At 52.5% G+C, this 22,189-nt stretch overlaps 3 protein-coding genes across 12 annotated transcripts in view; 2 read left to right on the forward strand and 1 right to left on the reverse strand.

Annotated features, from left to right (window-relative positions):
* Positions 1-7,141, forward strand: part of ARHGEF40 (Rho guanine nucleotide exchange factor 40) — a 19,337-nt gene extending 12,196 nt beyond the window's left edge. For 2 of the 4 annotated variants that reach the window (XM_066343173.1, XM_066343174.1), the window contains exons 15-24: positions 1-113; positions 1,152-1,238; positions 1,779-1,994; positions 2,610-2,780; positions 3,828-4,005; positions 4,792-4,896; positions 5,118-5,261; positions 5,775-5,896; positions 6,342-6,388; positions 6,524-7,139. The exon at positions 1-113 is cut by the window's left edge and continues 122 nt beyond it. In XM_066343173.1, the coding sequence (XP_066199270.1) occupies positions 1-113; positions 1,152-1,238; positions 1,779-1,994; positions 2,610-2,780; positions 3,828-4,005; positions 4,792-4,896; positions 5,118-5,261; positions 5,775-5,896; positions 6,342-6,383 (1,178 nt within the window). In that variant the 3' untranslated portion in view covers positions 6,384-6,388; positions 6,524-7,139. Of the gene's footprint in view, positions 114-1,151; positions 1,239-1,778; positions 1,995-2,609; positions 2,781-3,827; positions 4,006-4,791; positions 4,897-5,117; positions 5,262-5,774; positions 5,897-6,341; positions 6,389-6,523 lie in introns of all 4 variants that reach the window. The other 2 variants (XM_066343176.1, XM_066343175.1) reach the window with 2 other exon arrangements.
* Positions 7,142-7,568: 427 nt separating this feature from the next.
* On the reverse strand, positions 7,569-21,930 carry ZNF219 (zinc finger protein 219). 6 transcript variants are annotated; one of them, XM_066343178.1, is made up of 5 exons: positions 21,788-21,930; positions 11,007-11,098; positions 9,279-10,740; positions 8,882-9,028; positions 7,569-8,637 (listed from the first exon to the last, which is right to left on the reverse strand). In XM_066343178.1, the coding sequence occupies exons 2-5, from the start codon at positions 11,010-11,012 to the stop codon at positions 8,036-8,038; spliced, it is 2,217 nt and encodes a 738-aa protein (XP_066199275.1). In that variant the 5' UTR covers positions 11,013-11,098; positions 21,788-21,930; the 3' UTR covers positions 7,569-8,035. The 6 variants fall into 6 exon arrangements, with proteins under 6 accessions (XP_066199275.1, XP_066199277.1, XP_066199276.1 ...); XM_066343180.1 differs by lacking the exon at positions 21,788-21,930 and adding an exon at positions 20,854-20,980; XM_066343179.1 differs by lacking the exon at positions 21,788-21,930 and adding an exon at positions 16,149-16,205.
* Positions 17,887-20,857, forward strand: TMEM253 (transmembrane protein 253). 2 transcript variants are annotated; one of them, XM_066343184.1, is made up of 7 exons: positions 17,895-18,263; positions 18,379-18,518; positions 18,906-19,016; positions 19,110-19,166; positions 19,660-19,776; positions 19,893-20,039; positions 20,383-20,857. In XM_066343184.1, the coding sequence occupies exons 2-7, from the start codon at positions 18,411-18,413 to the stop codon at positions 20,461-20,463; spliced, it is 621 nt and encodes a 206-aa protein (XP_066199281.1). In that variant the 5' UTR covers positions 17,895-18,263; positions 18,379-18,410; the 3' UTR covers positions 20,464-20,857. The 2 variants fall into 2 exon arrangements, with proteins under 2 accessions (XP_066199280.1, XP_066199281.1); XM_066343183.1 differs by lacking the exon at positions 20,383-20,857 and having other exon boundaries at positions 17,887-18,263; positions 19,893-20,123.
* Positions 21,931-22,189: the final 259 nt, after the last annotated feature.

A 22,189-nucleotide genomic window follows, 5' to 3' on the forward strand; every position in this document is an offset into this window, starting at 1 on the left:
CTGCCCTGAGTGTCCGGGAGAGACTTCGCAGCTTCCATCGAACACACTTTCTGCGGGAGCTTCAGGGTTGTGCCACCCACCCCCTGCGAATTGGGGCCTGCTTCCTTCGCCATGTGAGTGATCCTATGAAACTTCTTCCTGGTCATGTTTCAGCCCCACCCACTTGATCCTCCTCAGTCCCCCAACCCCATTCCCACCAAAATATGTGGCCCAAGACTTGGGGGCCTCCTGCTATTCGCCAGGCCCCTCTGGACCTACTCAGCCTCTGTGTCCCTGTCTATAAGTGCTGCCTGGCCTTCACTCTCTCCATGGGAGCCCATCATTCCGTTAGCAGTCTGAGTGCTTCAGGTGACCCCGCCCCTCCTTTGGGCTAGACCAGGGGTAGTCAACCTTTTTATACCTACCACCCACTTTTGTATCTCTGTTAGTAGTAAAATTTTCTAACCGCCCACTGGTTCCACAGTAATGGTGATTTATAAAGTAGGGAAGTAACTTTACTTTATAAAATTTATAAAGCAGAGTTACAGCAAGTTAAAGCATATAATAATAATTACTTACCAAGTACTTTATGTCAAATTTTTGCTGTTTGGCAGAATAAATCTTTTTTTTTTTTTTTTTACAGAGACAGAGAGAGAGTCAGAGAAAGGGATAGACAGGGACAGACAGACAGGAATAAAGAGAGATGAGAAGCATCAATCATTAGTTTTTCATTGCATGTTGCAACACCTTAGTTGTTCATTGATTGCTTTCTCATATGTGCCTTGATCGCGGGCCTTCAGCAGACCGAGTAACCCCTTGCTGGAGCCAGCGACCTTGGGCTCAAGCTGGTGGAATTTTGCTCAAACCAGATGAGCCCGCGCTCAAGCTGGCGACCTCGGGGTCTCGAACCTGGGTCCTCTGCATCCCAGTCTGACACTCTATCCACTGCACCACTGCCTTTTCAGGCAGAATAAATCTTTATAAAACAACTTACTATAGTTAAATCTATCTTTTTATTTATACTTTGGTTGCTCCACTACCGCCCACCATGAAAGCTGGAACGCCCACTAGTGAGTGGTAGGGACCAGGTTGACTACCACTGGGATAGAGGATGAGGATGAGAGGAAGGGGCTAGTCTGCAGAGATGGCTTACTTCTTCCTTACTGGCACAGGGAGACCAGTTCAGCCTTTACGCTCAGTACGTGAAGCACCGACACAAACTGGAGAATGCTCTGGCTATCCTCGGCCCCGCGACCAAGGTAACCTTTTCTCCAACCCTCATGAGAAGGGGAGGGACCAGGAAGACCTAAAACCCACCCAAGCTTAAAACTTCTCAGGGAATAAAAGCTTTCCTGGGTGTGCCCAGGAATGTCACCCACCAGAATCTCCTAGAACCTAGGTTCTTCTCTAGTCCACCTTAGGGGCTACTGGGCAAGACTCTTGGCTCCTCTGAGCCTGTTTCTACGTTAGTAAATGGGGGCAATACTCACTATATCTCACAGAATACTCTGAGGATCAAAAGACCTCACAACAAGAGATGTGAAATGACTTCAAAAGTTAAAAGCCAGAGAATATAAGGGATTATTTGTATCCTTCCTCTACTCCCCATCAAGATACAGAGAGGGTGAATCTCCTGTACCCCCAACTGCTTTCTTCTGGGGAAAGGTGCTTCGCTTTACCTTGAGTGTAGCTGGGCTTCATCTTTCAGCAAAAGCCCGGAGTACCACCCACTCGCCCCAAGGAGCTCAGTCCCCACCAGCTCCAGCCCCTCTTCTAACCCTGTCTTCTCTATATCCTAGGGCTCCACAGACAGTGGTTCTCACCTGCCCAGGGCCCTGCAGCAGCCCCTGGAGCAGCTGGCTCGGTATGGGCAGCTCCTGGAAGAGCTCCTAAGAGAAGCTGGGCCTGAACTGAGTTCTGAACGCCAGGCCCTTGGGGCTGCAGTGCAGCTGCTTCGGGAACAAGAGGTCCGTGGCAGAGACCTGCTGGCTGTGGAGGCGGTGCGTGGCTGCGAGGTGAGGCCAGGCTTCAGTCGCTCCAGCTGCCCTGCCCTGTGGCCCCAAAGCAGTGTGGGCTGGATAGCTGTAGTCAAGTCACTGAGCTTCACTGGGCTTCAGTTTCCTCATCTGTATTAAAAGAAGCTATCTTCTGCCCAACATCCCATGATGCTACATCTGCCTGTGCTTACCTATTCCGTTTCTAATTCTTATCTTTCCTTATCTACTCTGTACTTCTTCTGCATCTCAACACTCAACACATACCTTAGTCTCTGCTACCTAATCTCTTTCCAGCCCTGAGGTTCCAGAACAGGTTGAAAACCTATCTCGTTTCCTCATCAATTCTTTGCTGACTCTCTTTGCTTTGGTCTCCAACATTCAAAGGCTTCCCCATAGGCTGTAAGCCCTACTATGCAATGTGCCTTCTGTCTTCAGAGGCAGGCAGTGCTGCTAGGCCAAGTGTGCTGTGCACAGTGACCTGTAGGTGGATTCTAGGCCAAGGGCTTCCCTGATTTCCTGATTCTGTCTAAGAATTAGTGATTAAGCCCTGGCCCTAGACATCCCATTTTTATTCCCCATAAAATATACACAAAGGGCTCCAGGACCAATAACCTTTCCTTTTCCTTTCTGCAGACAGATCTGAAGGAACAGGGACAGCTCCTCCACCGGGACCCCTTCACCGTCATCTGTGGCCGGAAGAAGTGCCTTCGCCATGTCTTTCTCTTTGAGCATCTCCTCCTGTTCAGCAAGCTCAAGGGCTCTGAGGGAGGGTCAGAGACCTTTGTGTACAAGCAGGCCTTTAAGGTACAATGCCTGCAGGAAGGAGGGGTGGCAAGGAATGGGTCAGGAAGTCATACTCTTCTTGAGAATTTAGGATGTTCTGTAAATTCAGCCCTAACCCTGGTTCAGAATCTGTATCATCTAGAACAGGTTTTGGCCTGTAACCATCAGTTAGGGTTTTGAGGTGATAGAAGTCCACCATCAGTCTACTCCTTGGGGTTTTCCTTATTGTTCATGCAGACTTATGAGGTATTCCAAGCCAGAAAGGAAAAGGACCCTTCCCATTAAGAATACACGTGACTTTTGAGTCAGAAATGATCCCTAGGGGATGAGAAGAAAGGACACTGTATATAGCCTAACATGATGGGACTGAAGAAGCCAAGAGGAGGAAGGCCTTGCTTTAGGGAAATGGCCCTGGTATCTACACAGATAAACACCAGTAGCAACCTATGGCTGTATGGCATGATTCTAAGTGTTTCTAGACTTTGTCCCTATACACTAGTTCTAGGTTTCTGGGGAGTTGTGTGTGTGTCCCTATAGTTCTAGGTTTCTGGGGAATTGTGTGTGTGTGTCCCTATAGTTCTAGGTTTCTGGGGAGTTGTGTGTGTGTGTCCCTATAGTTCTAGGTTTCTGGGGAGTTGTGTGTGTGTGTGTGTCCCTATAGTTCTAGGTTTCTGGGGAGTTGTGTGTGTGTGTCCCTATAGTTCTATGTTTCTGGGGAGTTGTGTGTGTGTGTCCCTATAGTTCTAGGTTTCTGGGGAGTTGTGTGTGGGGGAGAGAATAGCATAGAGAAAAAAACCTAGGTTTGGGAAAGCAGTGACATGGGTTTGAACCTTCCTTCTGTAAGCTATGATAAACCCTCGTGCAAGTTGCTTCATGTCTCAGGGCATTCCCCTTCTATAAATTATAGTTGCTATGGAGACTAAATGTAGAGCACTTGGCCCATGGCAGGTGTTGAGCAAACATTTACTGAACATCTACCAGATGCCAGGCTAAGTGTAATGCTTTTCCCTGTGGTACCATCTAGCCAAGACTTACTCCATCCTTACCCAGTCTCCTCTGCTTTCTCAGACAGCTGACATGGGGCTAACAGAAAACATTGGGGACAGTGGACTCTGCTTTGAGCTGTGGTTTCGTCGGCGGCGTGCACGGGAGGCATATACTCTGCAGGCAGCTTCACCAGAGATCAAACTCAAGTGGACAAGTTCTATCGCCCAGCTGCTGTGGAGACAGGCGGCCCATAACAAGGGTAACGGGCAGAGCTAGGGGAGGGTATGCTTAGGGTCAAGATTAGCTGGAAAGTGGAGAGACTACTTGGGAAAACAGGGTGTAGGATGGAGAAATAATGACTTATGCGCAGATTCAAGATATTATTTGAGAAACTGATGAGATATAAATTAGTCTACAGTATACCAAAAGGAAAGAGGAATCTAGCAACTTTTAGAGAAGCAAGAGCAAATGGCTGGGCAAGACAGTGAGGAAGTGTGCACTGGACCTGGGCTCCAGAACGCACTTGCTGTGTGACCTGAACTCTTTTTTTTTGTTTTTGTTTTGGGGGTTTTGCTGGGTTTTGTTTTGTTTTGAATTCTCTGGACTGCATTCCTCTCATCTGGAAAAAAAAAAAAAGGAAAGTAGTATCTACATCTTAGTGTGACAGGGAGAATTAAATAAGGTGATATATATGGACGTATTTGATAAACTGTAAAGGTATGTAAAAATGTGAGTATTGCTCTTAACACCCAAGAAGAAGGGAAGAACATGAGTATTAGAAGAAAAGTTTGGACAGCTGGAATGGTAAATGGGTAGAATGCAACACAAAGCATAAGAGACAGATGTCTGAGGAGGAAGTTGAGGACCACCGTCACGGCCATCCATGTTGTGACAGTCACCAGGAAGAGTAACAAGAGACACCAGAGGAATGAGGGGGGGAATAAGCGTTGGGAAGGAGCAAAAGGAAGTTAACAAAAACAATGCTAGGGCTGGAGCAGAGAAGGGGCAGGCAAAGGAGGTTGGTAACCGGGTCTTTGTTCCCTAGAGCTCCGAGTACAGCAGATGGTATCCATGGGCATTGGGAATAAACCTTTCCTGGACATCAAGGCCCTTGGGGAGCGGACGCTGAGTGCCCTGCTCACTGGAAGAGGTGAGAGCCATAGTGCTGGGGGGCGGCCCCCGGAAGTCAAGACCTTGAAAGTGAGGATACAGAGGGGAGGCATGACAGAAAGTGAGAGGAAGAATGATGAGTGGATGTCTTCCCAGAAATTGTGGGACTGACTGGGGAGCCCTCTATGAAACTTAGGGTCTTTTTAGGAAGCCAGAAGGGCTTTCCCACACCAGCACCCCCCCAACCCCAACTCTCTGCAGCCGCCCGCACTCGGGCCTCCGTGGCCGTGTCATCCTTTGAGCATGCCGGCCCCTCCCTCCCTGGCCTCTCACCGGGAGCCTGCTCCCTGCCTGCCCGCGTCGAGGAGGAGGCCTGGGATCTGGACGTCAAGCAAATTTCCCTGGGTGAGGCACCTCTCAGGGGGTGGCTCCCCGCAACAGCTGGGTCATCGTTGTGATGTTCAGGCTGCTGGCTGCTGAGCAATTCCTTTTTCTAGCCAAGTAACCCAGTTGCCATGACAACTATTTACAGCTTCCCCATTGCTAAGAGAGCCTTCCATCTGGTTGCTAGGGTAACAGTACAGCAGCCTGTTGCTAAAAAGCACTTCCTCTGTATCTCTCTAGCTTTCCTTGGGTTTCTATGGAAAGTGCCTCAGCTTCCTGTTGTACCCTCCTGGTTTACCATAGCAATCCTTACTGTTTCCTGTTGCTTCTTCCCTGGTTGCTCTAATGATGCTGCTGACAATTTTCTGCCTCTTGATGTGTGTGTGTTGGAGGGGGGGTATCTTTTGCAAGTTGCTATGGTGACTCACAGCTTCCTCTTGCTATAGAGCTTTTTCTTCCCTGATGGAGCAACTTGGTTGCTAAGGTACTCTAGAGGAGTTCTATACCCTGCTCTCACCCTTGCTTCCCATCCAGCCACAGAAATACTTGACTCTTCTGGAGATGTGTCCCCAGGAGCAAGAAGCAGCCCCAGCCTGCAACCCTCCCACCCTGGGAGCAGCACTCCCACTGGAGGGATCTCAGGGTTATCCCGGCAGGTAAGTCCCTACAGTAGGGCTGGGAATGTGACCTCTTCAGCCACTCTCTGGGTGGGCTCTTCTGATCTTTCAGCCCCTGGGGGCAGAGGGAACCAGTGAGCCTGTGCTGCCAGCAAGGCTACAGACTGGATATATCGTCCAGTTTGCCTTTCTCCTCTCCCTCACCCTGGCTGAGAGTCACTAAAGTCAGAAGGGGAAAGGAATCTTTAATAAAGGGCATAGCACAGGAGTAGATGGAAAAGGGAGATGCCAACAGCCTGGTTTAGACTTGGATTTAATCAGCAAATTCATAAATTCTAGGGAGGAAAAAGAGGCAAACTGACAGCCTTGGGTGAGAGAGAATGAGAGAGGGTGGGGGGAGAGAGAATGAGATATAGGGAAGAGTAATTTCTTATCTTTTTTTAAATTTCTTATCCTTTTAATTCACTGTGTTCTCTCTCCTAAGAGTCATGCCCGAGCCTTAAGCGACCCCACCACACCTCTGTGACCTGGGTGAGTCAGTACCCCCTTTCTACCACATCCGACACTCCTTCCCTCCTGCATGCACTGTCCTTCCTCCCCGCAGCTGCATAGAAGTTAGCCTCTTCTCTCTCCCAACCCACCTCCCTCTTCTCTCCTGGCTTCTAGAGAAATTCCAGAATTTGGCTACAGCCCTTCCCTTCAGCATTTTGAGCTAGGATGGCAGTGGGACATAGTGAAGGACTGGAAGAGCACTGACTTCCTTCCCTCTGCTTTCTGGAGAGAGGTCAAAGGACCAGCGCATTTCCCTGCTACTGCTCTCTGTAGCTTCCCCAGCTGAGCACCTTCCTTCCTTCAGGAACCAAAGTAGCCATACTCGTTTGCCTTCACACCCTGGAGACAGGGAACTATCCCTGGCCAGTCCTTCTCGATCCTAGGCCACTGCATACTTCAAGGGCACGGCCCCTGTGTCAGGCCTCCCCAGACAAGCGGTGTTTTCCCCGTCTTCCCATCCCTTAACTCTCCGAGAAGACTCATCTCTGCCAGGTTGACCTTAATTCCTGGGGACTCCATTCTGAGGTGTCATAGGAAATGGCACTATGCAAACCAATATATGAGGGTGGGGTGGGGAACTGAAACTTTATATATGTAATTACTGTTATTATAATACTATTGTTATATTAAATGTATTTACTCACACTTTGTGTCTAAAGAGCTAGAGCAGTCCTCTGGGGTTGAGGTGATACTACTAACTTGAACACGTCCCCCTCAACCATTAACTACAGCACAGAAAATATGCCCAAGGCTACAAAGTGCTTGTATCCCTTCCTGTCCCAAAGCTGGGTGTGAGCAGGGCCTGGGAGAAAGTGCCTCCTCCACAGTGGCTCCCAGAGGCTCAATGCACCCTTTGAAGCTCCTCCTCTCACACTGCTCCCACTTCTTGAGGCAGAGCTAGTCACAGCTGAGGTGGGATTTAGTACAATCCAGAAAATTTCAAAATGAGAGGTCTTTAGACTACAATGAGTGAGAATCCCCTAGGCCACTTGCTAAATGCCAATTCCTGGGCCCCACCCCAGAGCTACTAAAACCAAACCTTGGGAGTCAAACCCACAATTCTATATTTCATATCAGTGTTCTCTGGGTGACATACTGAGGTGCCTCTTCCCTGGAAAGAATGGCCCAAGGAGGAAGACAGGACACAGGCAGACAGACACAGGGTCCTGTGCCTCAAGACACCTGTTTATTGGGGACACAACTCTGCGACAGGGATGACAGGAATCGTACCAAAAATAGCAACGTCTACAGGGCCCCTGAAGGGGCTTAGAAGAGTACAGTGCCCCCCACCCCCACCCATTGTACAAAAATAAACTCTCATGCCTATGGACCAGCAAGGACTGGCAGAGCATCTCCTCAACAGGGGCACAACCCTCTCTGCCAGTCCTGGGACCCCGTTCTTTGATCCTCACCCCTGCCACTTCTAAGGCACTGTGACTCCTCTGGGCTGGGTAGGTACTGCCCACCTACCCCCCTTATGCCCTCACAACCTTTATCTCTGGTCCACTTGGGGCTGGGTTACGGGTCCCACACCGCCCCCTGCTGGCTGCTCTACCCAACTACCTCTAGCGCTCCCCCGCTCCGGCGGGGTAAGCTCACTAAACTAAAGGCCCCTAAGAGGGCTTCCTACCGTTCTTGCCCCCCCAGCCCCACCTCTGCTCTGGGCAACCCGGGGCTCTCCTCCCCTTCCTGCAGAGGAGGACTGGGAGGAGTCTCTCCTGACGATGCTCGGACATAGGGCAGGGACGCATCAGCCTGGGGCGGTCGGCGACCTCGAGCCCGGCGACTGTGGTGCACTTGCAGGTGCAAGGCCATGAGCTCGGGGGCTCCAGTGGCGAAGGGGCAAAAGAGGCAACGGTGGAGGGCACCCCCCGGCCCAGCCTCGCCTCCCGGCCCTGCCCGCAGGGACAGATCCAGGGGTTCGGCCTCACCGCCTCGCCCGTTGCGCAGGGTCCTCCCGGGACTGGCGGGCTTCCTACGGGACCCCGGCATGGTGCCACTGGAAGGCCGGGGGCTCGTGGTGCCCTCCACCCAAGTTGCAGGCTGCTGAGCCGCCTTGGTTCCAGGTGTGTGGGCCGAACCACGCTGGGAAGGGGGCGGCGGCTCCGGTGGTGGTCCGGGGCCGGCCCCACTCCTCTGTTCCCGATGGTGGCGTTGCAGGTGATACTTGAGTGATCCGGATTGGGTGCCTGCGTAATCGCAGTGCGGACACTTGTAGGGGCGCTCGCCTGCGGAGAGGGGGGTGCAGTAGGGTCAGAGTAAGGTTCACTGCCTGCCCCTACCTGCATTTCCCTCAACATACAGACCTCTGGACCAGGAAAAAACACTGTCTCTCCCACCCCCTTGTATTTATTAAAGGAGAATTTCCCAACTCTCATTTCACCAGTCTGAAGGCTGCCAAAAGTCATCTGCAGCCCTCTCACCTCTTCCTGCCCTCCAGTACCCTCCCCACCCTGGAAGCAGCCCCCTCACCTGTGTGCACTCGCAGGTGCACTTTGAGGTGATGCGCTGAGCGGAAAGATTTTCCGCAGAAAGGACAATCCTTGCCGGTGGCCCCCCGGCTCCCTTCAGACCGGCTCCCTTCAGACCGACTCCCTCCAACTAACAGCCCATTCTCTTCTGCAATACACACATTAGGGTAGTCAGAGGAGCCCATTGCCCTAACCCTATCAGAGGCATGCACCCCACACCCGTCCACTTTCCCTGAGGGTCCAGGAGGGAGCAGCATGCTTGGGGAAATGAGGGGTTGGGTTTGCTGTGAGTTGAGCTGGTGCTGAAGTCCTTTTTAAAAGGAAAGGATAGAAAAGAGTGGTGGAGTCAGACTGGGGCCAAGATGCAGAATGCCCTTGGAGACAGATCTCTTACGTACCCTGCGTGGCGGTGGGCCTTGCCTGGGCCCCTGAAGCAGGTGCAGAGTGCCCGGGCCCCTCCCCTGGGCGCGGGTGCAGTGAAGCCAGAGGGCCCACTGCCCTGTTACGGGCCCAGGTCTCTTCCTCTGCCTCCACCACCTCCTCCTCTTCCTCAGGCTCCTCAGCGCGGTGCCGGCGAGCCCGGGCTGGGAGAGGAGAGGGCAAGGGGCGGAAGCCTCCGAAGCTGCGGCCAGCCCCAGACTCAGCGCCCTCACCATTAGGCCGGGTTTCGCCAGCCCGCAGGCTAAGGTAGCCCAGGAGGCTTGCAGGCTCACGGCGCTCAGCTGGGGTGGGTGCTGGGGCCAAGAGAAGCGTGGGGCCCAGGGGCTCATAGGCCAGCAGGCCCAGGTCGGGAGGCTGGGGGGCCCGGGCAGGCCCTGGGGCCCGCAGTGGGCCCAGCTTGCTAGCGTGCACCTTCATGTGGTTCTTAAGGAACCAAGGCTCCTTGAAGCAACGGCCACACACAGGGCACGCATGATCGAAAGAGGCCTTGTGCTTGCGCATGTGGCCCTTGAGAAACCAGGACTGCGTGAAGCTCTGACCACACACTTGACAACGGAACTCTGGAGGCGCAGGCGGCTCCTCAGGAGCGGCAGGAGCAGGAGCCGGGGTTGCCTCACGTTCGGACTCTGGTTTCGGCTCCGGCTCTGGCTCCGGGTCCTGCTCAGCGGCTGATCTGGGTTCTGCTTGGGGTGCGGGCTGAGGCTGAGGCTGAGGCTGAGGCTGGGGCTGGGGCTGGGGCTGGGGCTGGGGGGCAGCCGAGGCGGCCGCCAGAGGGCGCTCAGGAGCTCCATGGGCCGTCAAGCTGTGGTGCAGCAGCTCCTCCTCCTGGCTGGAGCCGAAACTGCATAGGCCGCACTTCCATGGCCTATGCAGGATGTGCAGGTGGCGTTCGCGCTCTGCTGCAGTGCGAAACTTGCCTTTGCAAAAGGGGCAACGGAAGGCGGATGACGAAGAAGCCTGGGGCCGCACCAGCCCCTCAGTGGCCGTAGTGGCCTGCAGGCCCCCTGAACTTCGGACTCTCCCTAACCGGGCCTCGCGCAGTAGTGCGCGCTCCTCCAACTCAAGCAACAGGCGTGCAGCGGGGCTGCGCGGGCGCTCAGGCTGGTGCGTGCGCAGGTGCGAGCGCAACAGGGCCCGCTGCGCTGCACGGTGGCCGCAGTGCGGGCACTGGAAGGCCTGGGCGCCTGGGTGCGCCCGCAGGTGCAGAGCCAGGATGGAGTTAAAGCGGAAGCGCTTCCCGCACACAGGGCAGGGAAAGCGCCGTTCGCCAGCACGACTCTCAGACCAGCCCACCGCTCCCATTCCTGGAGACCCTGCGCTCAGGCCTGGCCCGTTGGAGTAGCGCTGCAGATCCAGTTCGCCGTCGAAGGTCGGCGGTGACGGCGCTAAACGGCCGCCCAGGGCGCGGGGACGTGAGCCCTGTGGAGAAAGATGTATATAGGACAACGGGTGGAGAAAGGAGAGCTGTGTGGGGTAAGAAGGGCATGGAGAGTAAGAGAAACCCAAGGGAGGGTGGGTTGCGGCCTGAACAAGGTACACCGGGTACCCTTCCCACTCACCATGGGGAAATTGGAGCTGTTGGGGCCACGGAGATAACTTGTAACAATGGCAGGTCAAAAGGAGAGGTAAGGAGGGGAGGGAGTATAGTTATAGGTACTTGCAGGTTCATACCAAGCTTCACTCACCTCCATGGACCCCCTTCACATTCTTTGGTTCTGGGGAGAGCAGGGAAGAGGAGGAGGAAAAGCTGCTAGTGAAGGCAACAGGTGCTGAAGAGCTAAAGCAAGAGAGATAGATTTGTAGGAAAAGATAAGTCCTGATTTTCAGCAGTGGAAAAGTCACCCCCAACCCAAGACTCTTCATCACCCTCTATTCCTGAAACCTATCCTTTCTCCCTCCTTGCATCCTGAGGCAGGAGGGGGCTGCTGTCTTCAAAATTTGTACTACTTGAGTTGCCAACCCCCCCAAGAACACAGATTTCCCCAAAATAAGTTTTAAATGCCAGGTCCAAAACAACTACCACCACCACCACCACAACCACCACCACCACCTGGTGGTGGGGGAGACCATCACAATATAGCCCTCTCTCGTTTAGATTGGACTGTGCAGCTTGATGACAAAATGGGGTGGGCTTGCCATGTTCCACGATTATCCAAGTGGGACCAGTTGCTCTCAGACACCTAACTGACCAGCCAGCCAAACATCCGTCCAGGCTCCTCAGTCCTCCTTTGCTCTTACTCTTTCTGTCTTTCCCCCTCATTCTCCCTCCCTCTGCCTGGATTCCTGATCCATTCATTTCCATTCATTACAGAGACTCATTCATGCATGGGAGAGAAACACCTCCCAGCAGCAGCAGTCTGGAGACAGACAGAGGGGGAGGGGCACGAAGGGGGAGAGAGCAAGAGGGAGAGGGAATGAAGAGAGAGTTGGGGGAGGAGTGGAAGTTAAAGGGGGCTGCTGGCCTGGGGAAGGGGTTAAAAACTGCAAATACCGGATAGGATTCATCCCCGTGTTTCAAACCTTGCAGCCTGCAGTTTGATGGGGCATCTCAGCCCCTTTGTCCAGGGCTCTTCCGAAGCAGGCTTTCCTCCTCTCTGCAGGGGAGAGGCTCCCTCACACAAGAGGAGGATTACACTGGCCCTGAGCTCAAGAGGCTGGAGTGAGGGACGGGGGGTGGGGCTGGGCCATCTGCACAGACAGGGGCTCAGCACAGGCTCTGAGCAAGAAAGGGTTAAAATTCTCCAGGCTAAAATTCCCTGGGCCTGGGATGTGCAGAGCTCCAGTTCTGAGGAAGGAGAAGAGCACTGAGAGGAAGAGGATTGGGAGGGAGTGCTGGAGTGCTCCTGATTCTAAGCTGCCGAGAACATTAGCATTAGGACTTAGAAGCAATCCCAGCATTAAGATTCATGGAAATAGGCCTGGGAGGATGACCAGAAGTCGGTCAATATACCTTCCTGCTTACATATAGAATTTTATCTGGTCAAGGCTAGACGAAGATGGACTTTTTTTTTTTTCTTGAGAGAGAATATTTGAGATAATAGGCATGAAATGGGTTACTGAGAAAGAAAAGAACTCAAGCATTACTTTGCTTAAGGATCTTAAATGGACGAGAATTGGGCCAGAAGTCAAACCTGTTTATCAGCAAAGAAAATAAGCTCTGGAGGTCCAAGCCTTCTTTAATTTTTGGTATTTAGTGGATGCGATAAGACTCCATGAACAGGAAGGTACCTGTTACATGTGGAATCTCAATTATGGAAATTTTATTAACAGGAGGTTAATTAAGATAGTGTCCTTGTTCAAGGGTCACTAAACATCTCCACCATACTTTTAATATTTGTATTTCTGTAGCTCCAAATTAGGGCATCTACCCTCATCTTCTGGATTCTCCAACTACATCCCTTTCCTGGGACCAATAGCCTTGCCATGTTCACTGAGTAGTATCAAGAAAGATGTAGAATAGGACTGAAGGGTACAGGTTATTGTGGGCCCAATCCGAACATTAATAGTCTTGCAACCTTCAGTAAATCACTCATCGTCCCAGTTTGCTCGTTTGTAAAATAAGGGGGTTGGACTAATTTATATTTATGGTCCTTTCCAGCTGGAAAGTTTTGTAGTTCTGAGGCACAGGAGTCTTCTGGACCCCAGAGAGAAGTTAAAAATAAATGGTCATCCCTTCAGTACCATGGAGAGTGCAGTGGGCTACCAGAGGAGCCACTGTGGCCACCTCACTACCATAAATAGAGTTTTGAAGGGCTAGAGGGGCCACATTGACATTTTAGCACCACAGTTAAGGCACTGAGAAAAGCTGGAGTATTTTTACAAATTCCTCTCTGGGAACCATGGCAGGGGGTGGGAAGGAAACAGTGGTAACAGAAGGGTTATTTTTGTCTTTTGGATGACACTGAAAATAGATAGATGTAACAGAAAATAGATGTAACTAGAAGAATTTTAATTAGCTATAAGGAGTGTCCTGACAGTTACAGTTTGTACATCCTGGAATGAGTGAGTGAGGCATCGTATTTGGGTCCATCACATTCTGTTGCTCTCCTGGGGATTCCCGGAACATCCTGGTGTACAGCCAATCTGGTATATTCAGAGGAAGCAGATGGTGGGGGAGGAGGGGGAAGACTGGGAATACTGCATGGTCATAGCTGACTAACCTATGGTACATACTCTGATTCTGAGAAGATTCTAGGGCCCCTGAAACTGCCTGTAGGATAGTAAGCAAAATATTTCAGGGGAAGTTGACCTCCTATCTGAGGCAAGTAGAGTAGGAAGAGAACAAAGCTTACCCTCCCCTCCAAAAAAAACCCTGCTTGGCACATAGCAGTTTCTAGGATAGAAATACAGTGATATAGGAGACCCAAATTGAAGCTATATATTTCCCAAGCAGGGAAACTTTCCCCAAAGGGTGGCTCAAATCAATAAAACCCACTATGAGGTCCTCTAGGTACAATCAAGATCTTCTGAATCACCTCCACACCAGGTCCCAGGCACCTAGTCCTGGGGGTTTTTCTCAAAAGGAGAAAGCACTGACGGGGCCCAGGATTCTATAAACTGGCTTAGAACCCAGGTCATGCATGGATTGCCTGTGAGCAACAATCAGCTGCTGAGTTTTCTATAGTCAGGCCCTAAACGAGCCTTGGCCAGATAGTAGCAATGACCTACTTTCCTCCCCTACTGGGAATCAGGAGTTATCTTGCCCTTATTTGGGTTCTATAGGGTTGCAAGGCCAGGGATAGGGACCAGAAATCTTTCTAAAGCAACAGGCCAGCTACTTTTATGTGCTGAGAGCTGTTGGGAAAGGGGGTGTGGACCACCAAACCTTACTGAGTAGGAACGGATGGAAGGCTTGGTGAGAAGACCCAGGAGCAACAGGGACAAGTACACGGAAACATCTGATGACTAGAGAATCATAATATTGTCCCTCAAGCCTTGTGGTTCAAAAGTGTTTAAGGTCAAAGTGTAAGGGACAAGGGTTCAGGACTTGAGGTGTAGTTGTGACTAGACATCTGTCATTTATTATTTCTAATATTTAATGTTTTTCCCTCTGTTGAGAATCCTACACTTCCACAAGTCATCTAACAATTATGATTAACACTGCACTTGATAGGGTTAAAAAGAAAAGGAGTGTTTTAGGTGACCTAGTCAAGACTACCTTTATCACACACATCCCAGCAGTTCACTTTTATGGTCTTCTCTCCGTGGCCCTCTGAACGTGACTGTTCAGGTAGCTCCTTCAAACTGACCCCAGACCACAGCTTATCCACTTTTTACATTGAGTTCTTGATAAAGCCTCTGTCCCTCAATTCTCACTGTCCTAAATTGGGGGCATGGAATCTCAGTCATGGACCAAACATACAGCAGGAGGCAACCTCCTCACTTACTGCCACCCCACCAGGGTGAATCTTATTGGAGAGGCATGTCCCAACTTGACCCCTCTGCTCAAAGTTCTAGATTTGTGGGAGGGGACATATAGCTAGCCCTAAGGCCCCTTAACTGGAACTGACCCTAGAAAGGTCAGTCTTAGCACTTATATGAGCCTCAGTCCTGGGATTGGGGGTGGAGGGACGGAGGGAGGTGGGCAGGAGAGACTCTGGGAAAATCCACCTCCACAAGTAGGTTGGCAAGTAGGGCACGACCTGTGATCCTGCACCAGAGGTTCTTCCAGCAGCACCCCAGACCCCTCCCCAGGAAGATAAGCCAGAAGGATGATGGGGGGCAGGGTTGGGAGATTGTAAGGCCAGGGCTCAGCTACCCAGGCCGGGAGAACAAAAGCTGAGTTGCAGCCGCCTCTGCTGCTGCCGCGGGCCGAGCTCTTTGTGACACTTTGTTTGGGACGCAGAGGGAAGCACCCCCCCATCCTCTCCCCTCCCCCACCCCTGTTCCCAGAGAGTTTGGGTCCCTTTCCCCTCCTCCATCAGCCCTACCTGGGCCGGGGGGGCGCTCATCCACTGTGGCTCCCGGCTCCGCAGCCCTGCACCCCCAAGGCCCCTCGCGCCCTGCGTTCGGGCCCCTACAAAGACGCCGGTCCCCGTCCGCCCCCCGTTGCTGTCCTTTCCCCTTTGGTGCCCCCTTTCCCGGCTCCCCCACCTGGCCCCCCTCCCTCGGGCCCCCCCTAGCTCTCCAGGCTTATGAGGCCGCCGCCCCCAGCCCGCCCCCCCAGGAGCTCTGGGCGAAGTTTGCTTGGGGCCGAGCCGGCGCCCCTCCCCCGCCCCCGCCCCCTGCACCTGCTCCGAGCCGGGCGCGCGGAGTGGGCCCCCCCTCCGGGAGGGGGGGAGGGGGCCGGGGGCGGGGGCCGGGTGGCGGAGGGGGGGCCGGGAGTGGGGGGAGCGGCTACTCACGAGCCCCGGGCGGGCGGCGGCGGAGCGGGCGGCGGCGGCAGCGGCGGGCGGCGGGCCGGCGGCGCGGGCGTCAGCGTTACGTGGGGCCGGGGGAGATGCGCCGGGCCCCGGCCCCCCCGCCCCCGGCCCGGCCCCCGCCCCCTCCCCGGTCCCCCGCCCCCGGCCCTGGCCTGCATTGTGTGCGGCGGGAGGCGGCCCGGCCATTAGCATGCGGGGGGCGGCGCGGCGGCGCTAGGAGCCGCGCGGGAGCGGGGCTCTGGCTCCGGGGACTGGGAGCTGGGGACCCCGGGAGCCGCGAGAGGCGGCCGCCAGGAGCGGGGTGCGGGCAGTTTGGAGACTGGGGGCGCTGTCGGAGGGAGGGAGGGAGGGGGTGGGGCACACAGACGATTCCTACTGAAGACTGGAAGAGATTTTGAAAGGTCATCTCGTCCTTCCCCCAGCTTCCAAGCAGCGCTGCCCCTCCCACCCTAAACCCGGACATACCAGGGAAGGAGTTGGCTCTGCCGCTTTTTCTGCCCCAACATGCACAGACTCGGGAAGTTCTTCCTGGTGTTTTATCTCAAAGCCTCTCCCTACAATTTCTGTCTCTCTTTTGGGGGAGGAGGAGGGGCGATTATAGAGATAGTTAATGTCTGCCGTATAAGAAACATTATTAAAGTTACTCTTCGGTCCTTTCTGTTCTTGATAAACAATTCCTACGCCTTCCTCTCGAATTATATTTTCCATTCCTTAAGTCACTTTAATGGCTCTTCAATACAACAAATATTTACTGAGTGCTTACTAAGTACCAAGCACTATGCTCAGCGCTGTGGGGGATGAACAGATGAAGGGGATTGCGGTACCCCTCCTCCAGGAGATTATAATCTAGACAGGGGCACAAATTTGCAAGTAGTATAACTGAGATTTAATCAGTATTTACTGAATGCCTGTTCACATATTTAATAGTATAGAGTCCTTACGATAACACTCTGAAATATAATTAGTCTGCATTTATAGGTCAAGAAATTAGTCTAGAGTCTCTTTCCACTGGTCTGCCAGCTCAGGGTCCTCAGTGCAAGCCCAACATCTCACATTCTGTTAGGCCATTGCCACCAAATAAAGTTAATACACATGAGGATGGAGGACAGAGTAGATGCACATTTCTCATGCCTTTAAGTGTGATTCCCACCCCCCAGGAAAAAAAAAAGAGTTCCTGAACACTACTCCAATGAGTACTGGCCCAGTATTGAGCAGGGCAGAAGCAGCTTGCAAAGAAGGCCACTTTCCTCCCAGGACCAGCCTCCTGGTACTAATTCTCAGGGGTCTTCTGGCTCAGTCCTCTTTCACCATCACTAATAATATGTAATCATAAAAGCCACTAACATTTATTGAGTATTTATGTGCCAGGTGTCAGGCTGAGCTGGTTCGCATGCATTTTCCCTTTTAAAAGGCAACTCTGTGGTATTGTTAACTTCTCTTTAGAGGTCAGGAAACAGAGAGATTAAGCAACTTGCACCAGGTCACTCAAGTAGATCTGGGATTCAAACATAGGTTTTGTTGCGTCCAGACCTCAGGCTCTGCATCAAGATGGGCTTTTCCTATTTTTGCTCTCTAGACTGTATATTTGGGCCCAGCAGGTTCTGCTTCTTACTGTAGAAATAAATATCCCCAGCTTAGTGTCTGAATAAGCCCTTTAGTATATGGGCATCAGGCACAACAGTATGACCTCATCAGCACCACTAATGGTTACTAAGCACCCACTATGAGTCAACAACCATTCACAGTCATATTATTAGCCCCCGTTTTATCACTCAGTTTGAACAAACAGTGGTTCAAATAGGTAGAACAATGTATTCAAGGTCACACAGCGAGGAAAGTGGCACAACTGAGATTTTAGTCCAGGTCAGCCAGGATGCAAGGCAGCTTGTATCTCTCAAAAATATTGTTGCTATAGCATCCTCCCCAAGACTGATCATCTGGGAGCTATCTTCTATACATGTCTAGCTGCAGGTTATCCGAGTAAAAAATAATCCCCACTATAAAAAAAAAAGGGCACACAATCCACTTTGTCAGTGTCCCATCTGGAGTAAATCCTTCAAGAATGGAAGGAGACAGGGTAAACCATTGAGAAAGTGACAGACAGGAAGCCAGAGGAATTAAACCTTGCCTGGTCTTGGGACAAAGCTGCAAGTGGTAATGACATGGGGACAATCCAGACAGTAATGTGGGATTTCCCTAGAGAACAGTAAGTAATTTGAGGAGGAAGCCAAAAAAAGGAGATTGGATGGAAATGTAGAAGGAAGGTTGGGGCCCAGGGTGCTAGTGTCCATGATCCACGGGTGAGTGATCAGAAGAGGAACCAAGGATGGGCAGTGATGGGGGCAACAGGAACAGAGCAAGGCGGGCTGGGCATCTTGTGGAGTGCACTGAGGCTGGTATCTACCTACAGCCACTCCCTGGATTCTTAGGCCCTCATAGTGACCTTTGCCCCACCACACCCGGCCATGACAGCCTGTCTCTGCCAGGACAAGTTTGTTGCCTGCTCTGAGTTACCAGGCCCTGTCAGGAGCACCAGGCCCAGCTGCGTCCCATCCCTTTGGAATAGCTGCTTCAGAGTAGGTAGGTGAGAGGCCCTGAGCCTCAGCTCCCTGGATATTAGAGGTGTGCAGGGGCAGCTGAAAGAGGTTCCTGTACAACCTAGCTCCTGATAGGTGCCATAATGTATTTTTCCCAGGAAATCACTGAGCTTCAGTGATCAAGGGAGGCATGGAGGACAGAACTGGTCAGCAAGAGCCGGAGAGACCAAGCCCACGTTTGGAAAAGCTACAGCACTGGGCAAGGCACAGGCAGAGTGGGCACCTCCTGGTGCTGGCGGTGAGGCCAGGAAGCCCTGCCCCAAGATTCATCATATTCACTGTACCCCAATTCAATTCCATCCATGTTTTGTGAACACCTACCATGTGCATGAAACTGCTATAATCTGAAAGGGAGGAGGGTGGAGGATGAGTAGAATAAATAAAGCAAAACCTTTCATCTCCAAGTAGCTCCCATCATGTGGGGAAAGCACACAGGTAAGTAACTGAACTACAACATATGGCAGAACAAATTAAATGACATCCCCTTTCTTCACTGCCCATGGTTGACTAGTTTCTACCACCAGGCATTCCTGCCAATTGCTGATGTCTGAAAAAGGCAGGGGTTGGAAGAAGGGAAGGGAATCCCTGACATCTCCCCTTTAACTACCCTGCATCCCGCCTCCAGGTGAGCCAACTATGGCTAGCAGTGGCTCTGGTGCCCTTTGCTGTCTCAGTTGCCTGCCTGAACTCTGCTTGTCACATGGCCACTGCACTGCCCCTTGGACCTGGAGCATTGGTAAGACCCAACACAACAAAGGATGGGAGGAAGACCTTGGGGACCCTTCACTAATGGGACCAGAGCTCATCACTTGCCTTTCTCACCATTCAGGGTCTCCTCACTGGAATTGTTACCCTTGAGCTGCGCAGAGCACCCCGTGTTTGGAAGGTGAGAGGGGAAGAGAATGCAATACTATTCTCCAACCCCCAACACACACACACACACACACACACACACACACACACACACACACACACATACACACACCCCGCTTTGCCCAGAAAGTGGCTCTCTAAGCTAACCCTATCAGCTCTCTGCCTCTGATTGTGTGTAAAGGACTGAGGACAAAAACAAAAAACTTGGCCCTAGCCGGATAGCTCTGCTGGTTAGAGCATCATCCCAACACACAAAGGTTGTGGGTTAGATCCCCAGTCACGGCACACATAGAAACAGATTGATGTTTCTCTCTCCCCACCCCGTTCCTCTCTCTCAAATCAGTAATAAAAATTAAAAAAAAAAAAAGCAAAAAACTTGGAGGGCGGATGACCCTGTTAGGAGGTGGAAGTATAAGAGCTGAGTTTTGTTTCTGGGTAGGTGTAGTGGGGCTTGGGGTTGCAGTGAGTCCCCTAGGCTAGGCAGAGCTGAACTGGCTCACCGGCAGGTACGAGCCATGATGGTATTCAACACCTTCAATCTGATCTTTGGCTTCATCGTGGTGGTGGTTGAGGTGATGAAGACAGCCTTGGGGCCTGCCACAACTGCCTCCTCCAAAGTACAGGTGAGTAAAGGAGAAGGTAGGAAGATGGGGAGGCAAAAGGAGATCGAGAGTGATGAGGATTGGGGCAAACAGATGCTGGGGTTCCCAGCAGCATCCTCAGCCCTGTCTACCTGCAGCTGGATGGCTTGCTGGTGCTGGAGCTCAGTGCTGAGGCCTTCACCCTTGGCGGAGTGCTGGTCTCAGCATATTCTCTATTCCTGCTGAGCCAGAGGAAGCCAGGATGCTGCAGGAGGCAGAGTCTGCACTACCAGGAGCTACGGGAGGTACTGAGGGCAGGGTGGAAAGTATGGAGCAGCCACCTAGAAGCTCATGTTTTTCCTATGGCTATTCTGGCCAGTGGCACTTAAGGGAAAACAGTGGGCAGGAAAGGAAAGGGTCCTAGACTCAAGCTAATTCGTTTTCTAACTTTGGACATTTCTCCCTTAGTGGTGGGTAAGAGGGCATTGGGTATCAAAATGGTAGTTGCTAGAAATGTGGGAGAGCATTAGGAACCTGCCTAAACACTGGAGGGGCTATGGGAACACAAGAAAAAAATGAGAGAGGAGGAGGTTGCTTCTGTCTGGGATTCCTCCTTTCTCACGCCTCACACCTCTCTATGGTTTTCAGGGTCTCTCTGAGTTGCAGGAAGTTACTGATTTGGAGACTGGTCCTACAATGGCTAGTACAGCAAACAGAACAACGGAATGAGCTGGCCAGGGAAGCAGACAGGTGCTGCTCTCCTACGCTGTGGGAGTGTTCTCCAGACCCTCCTGCACCCCACCCCACCAAACTCAGAAGCTAGACGGAGTCATTGAGACCTACACGAAGTCCGGTGGAATGCCTTCCGTTTCCACTCAGACTAGGACCCTTTCTCTTCGAGGGAAAGCTATATATACCTAGACCAGAGTCTCCCCTCACCTCACCGCCCTGAAAAGCTGATCCCCTGGAGATCCTTAAACCAACTTTCAGCTTCTTACCCACCCTTCCATCCTTACCCACCTCCTCCCCATACAGCCTCATATCTTCCTCATCTCACTATTTCTCTTCTTTCCACCTTTCTTAATCCCATCCACTCCAACCCCCGGGTTCCGCACACACCGACTCTATGAAATCAATTCATGGGTGCTTTAGCTCTCTTCCGCCGATCCGGTTCCTTTCTTAACTCCAGTGGAGACTACAAGTCCCAGGATGCCCCGCTACCCCGTGGCCTGCTGGGAAATAAAAGAGCCTTTTCTTCGCGGTGAGAACGCTGTGCATCTGCTGAGTGACGCGAGGCACTTAAACTCCGGGCCTAGCCGAGTTTCCTCGGACGCGACCACTGGCCCGGCGTTCAGGGAGGAGCCGGGTGGGTTATTCTGAAAGGGGGCGCCGCTACCCCAACCACGGCAACTAAGGGCTGGCTGTGGGTCCATATTCCTCTCTCTGGCAGCTTCAAAATCCGGCAGGGGTGGAGGCAGGCCCTCGGCAAAGCTGGGGTTCACCAGACGCTGTCGCCGCGCCCCCTCCCATAGTGCCCGGGTCCAAAGTCCTGAGACTTGGAGCGCGCGCGAGAAAGGGGTTGGAGATGATGAGTCAGAAGCGCAGGGCCGTTCATGTCCTCCTCCCCCGAGGCCTGGGCGCCTGAGGAGGACCGGCTCGCTGGACAGATGGGTGAACCGGGCAGGAACGGGGAGGGACGCGGAGGGACGCGGCAACCCAACCTAAGACTTTCCCGCCTCTGCGAGCACGCGGCGTAATGAGCCCGCGTCGCCGCCGCCACCCCTTCTCTCCAAGGCGGGAGCTGGACTGCGCAGGCTCAGCCTTTCGGCAGCCCCGCCGACCTTTGATCCCGGCAGTGGTCTGGTTGCTGTAGCTCTCGTTGCGTTCAACCCCCACCGTTTAGGACCTCTGCAAGTGTGCAAAGATGACACGCATATGTGAGCTTGAGAAAAGCCCAGGACAACTGAGAGGCCCAATAGTACTAAACAAGGCAGCTCTATAACCGCTAGAGAAACTATAAATTGGTCAGAGCTGGAGTACTAAAAGAACTCACCCCAAATTCACATAGTGCCCAGGATGGGTGTGCGCCTCACACTCAATTTTGTTCCCACTTGAGAAGGCTTCTTTTCCTTAAGAGAATGTTGCTTCTCCGGACTTAGCCAAGCCCAGACACCAATGAGGAAAGAGCGCAGCCTGGCTGCCTTGCCCTAACATTACAGTGGTGCCAGCGGCAACTCCTTTCAGTTTGTGACACCTTGGGAGTGGTAATAGTCGCCCTATGACAAGGTTATGTGAATACTAGTGGGTGGGGATAGTTCTGGGATTAGGTTTTGGGACGGAGAAAACGAGATCTGGGCCTCCTTCTTTCCCCTCCTCCCAATCTATCAGCCATAATGCGAGCTCATGTGTGAAGAATTCTGAGAATAATGTCTTCCGACTCAGAAAGTGGAGATAG

The sequence above is a fragment of the Saccopteryx leptura genome, chromosome 6 (assembly GCF_036850995.1).
Source record: "Saccopteryx leptura isolate mSacLep1 chromosome 6, mSacLep1_pri_phased_curated, whole genome shotgun sequence".
Classification (NCBI taxonomy): domain Eukaryota; kingdom Metazoa; phylum Chordata; class Mammalia; order Chiroptera; family Emballonuridae; genus Saccopteryx; species Saccopteryx leptura.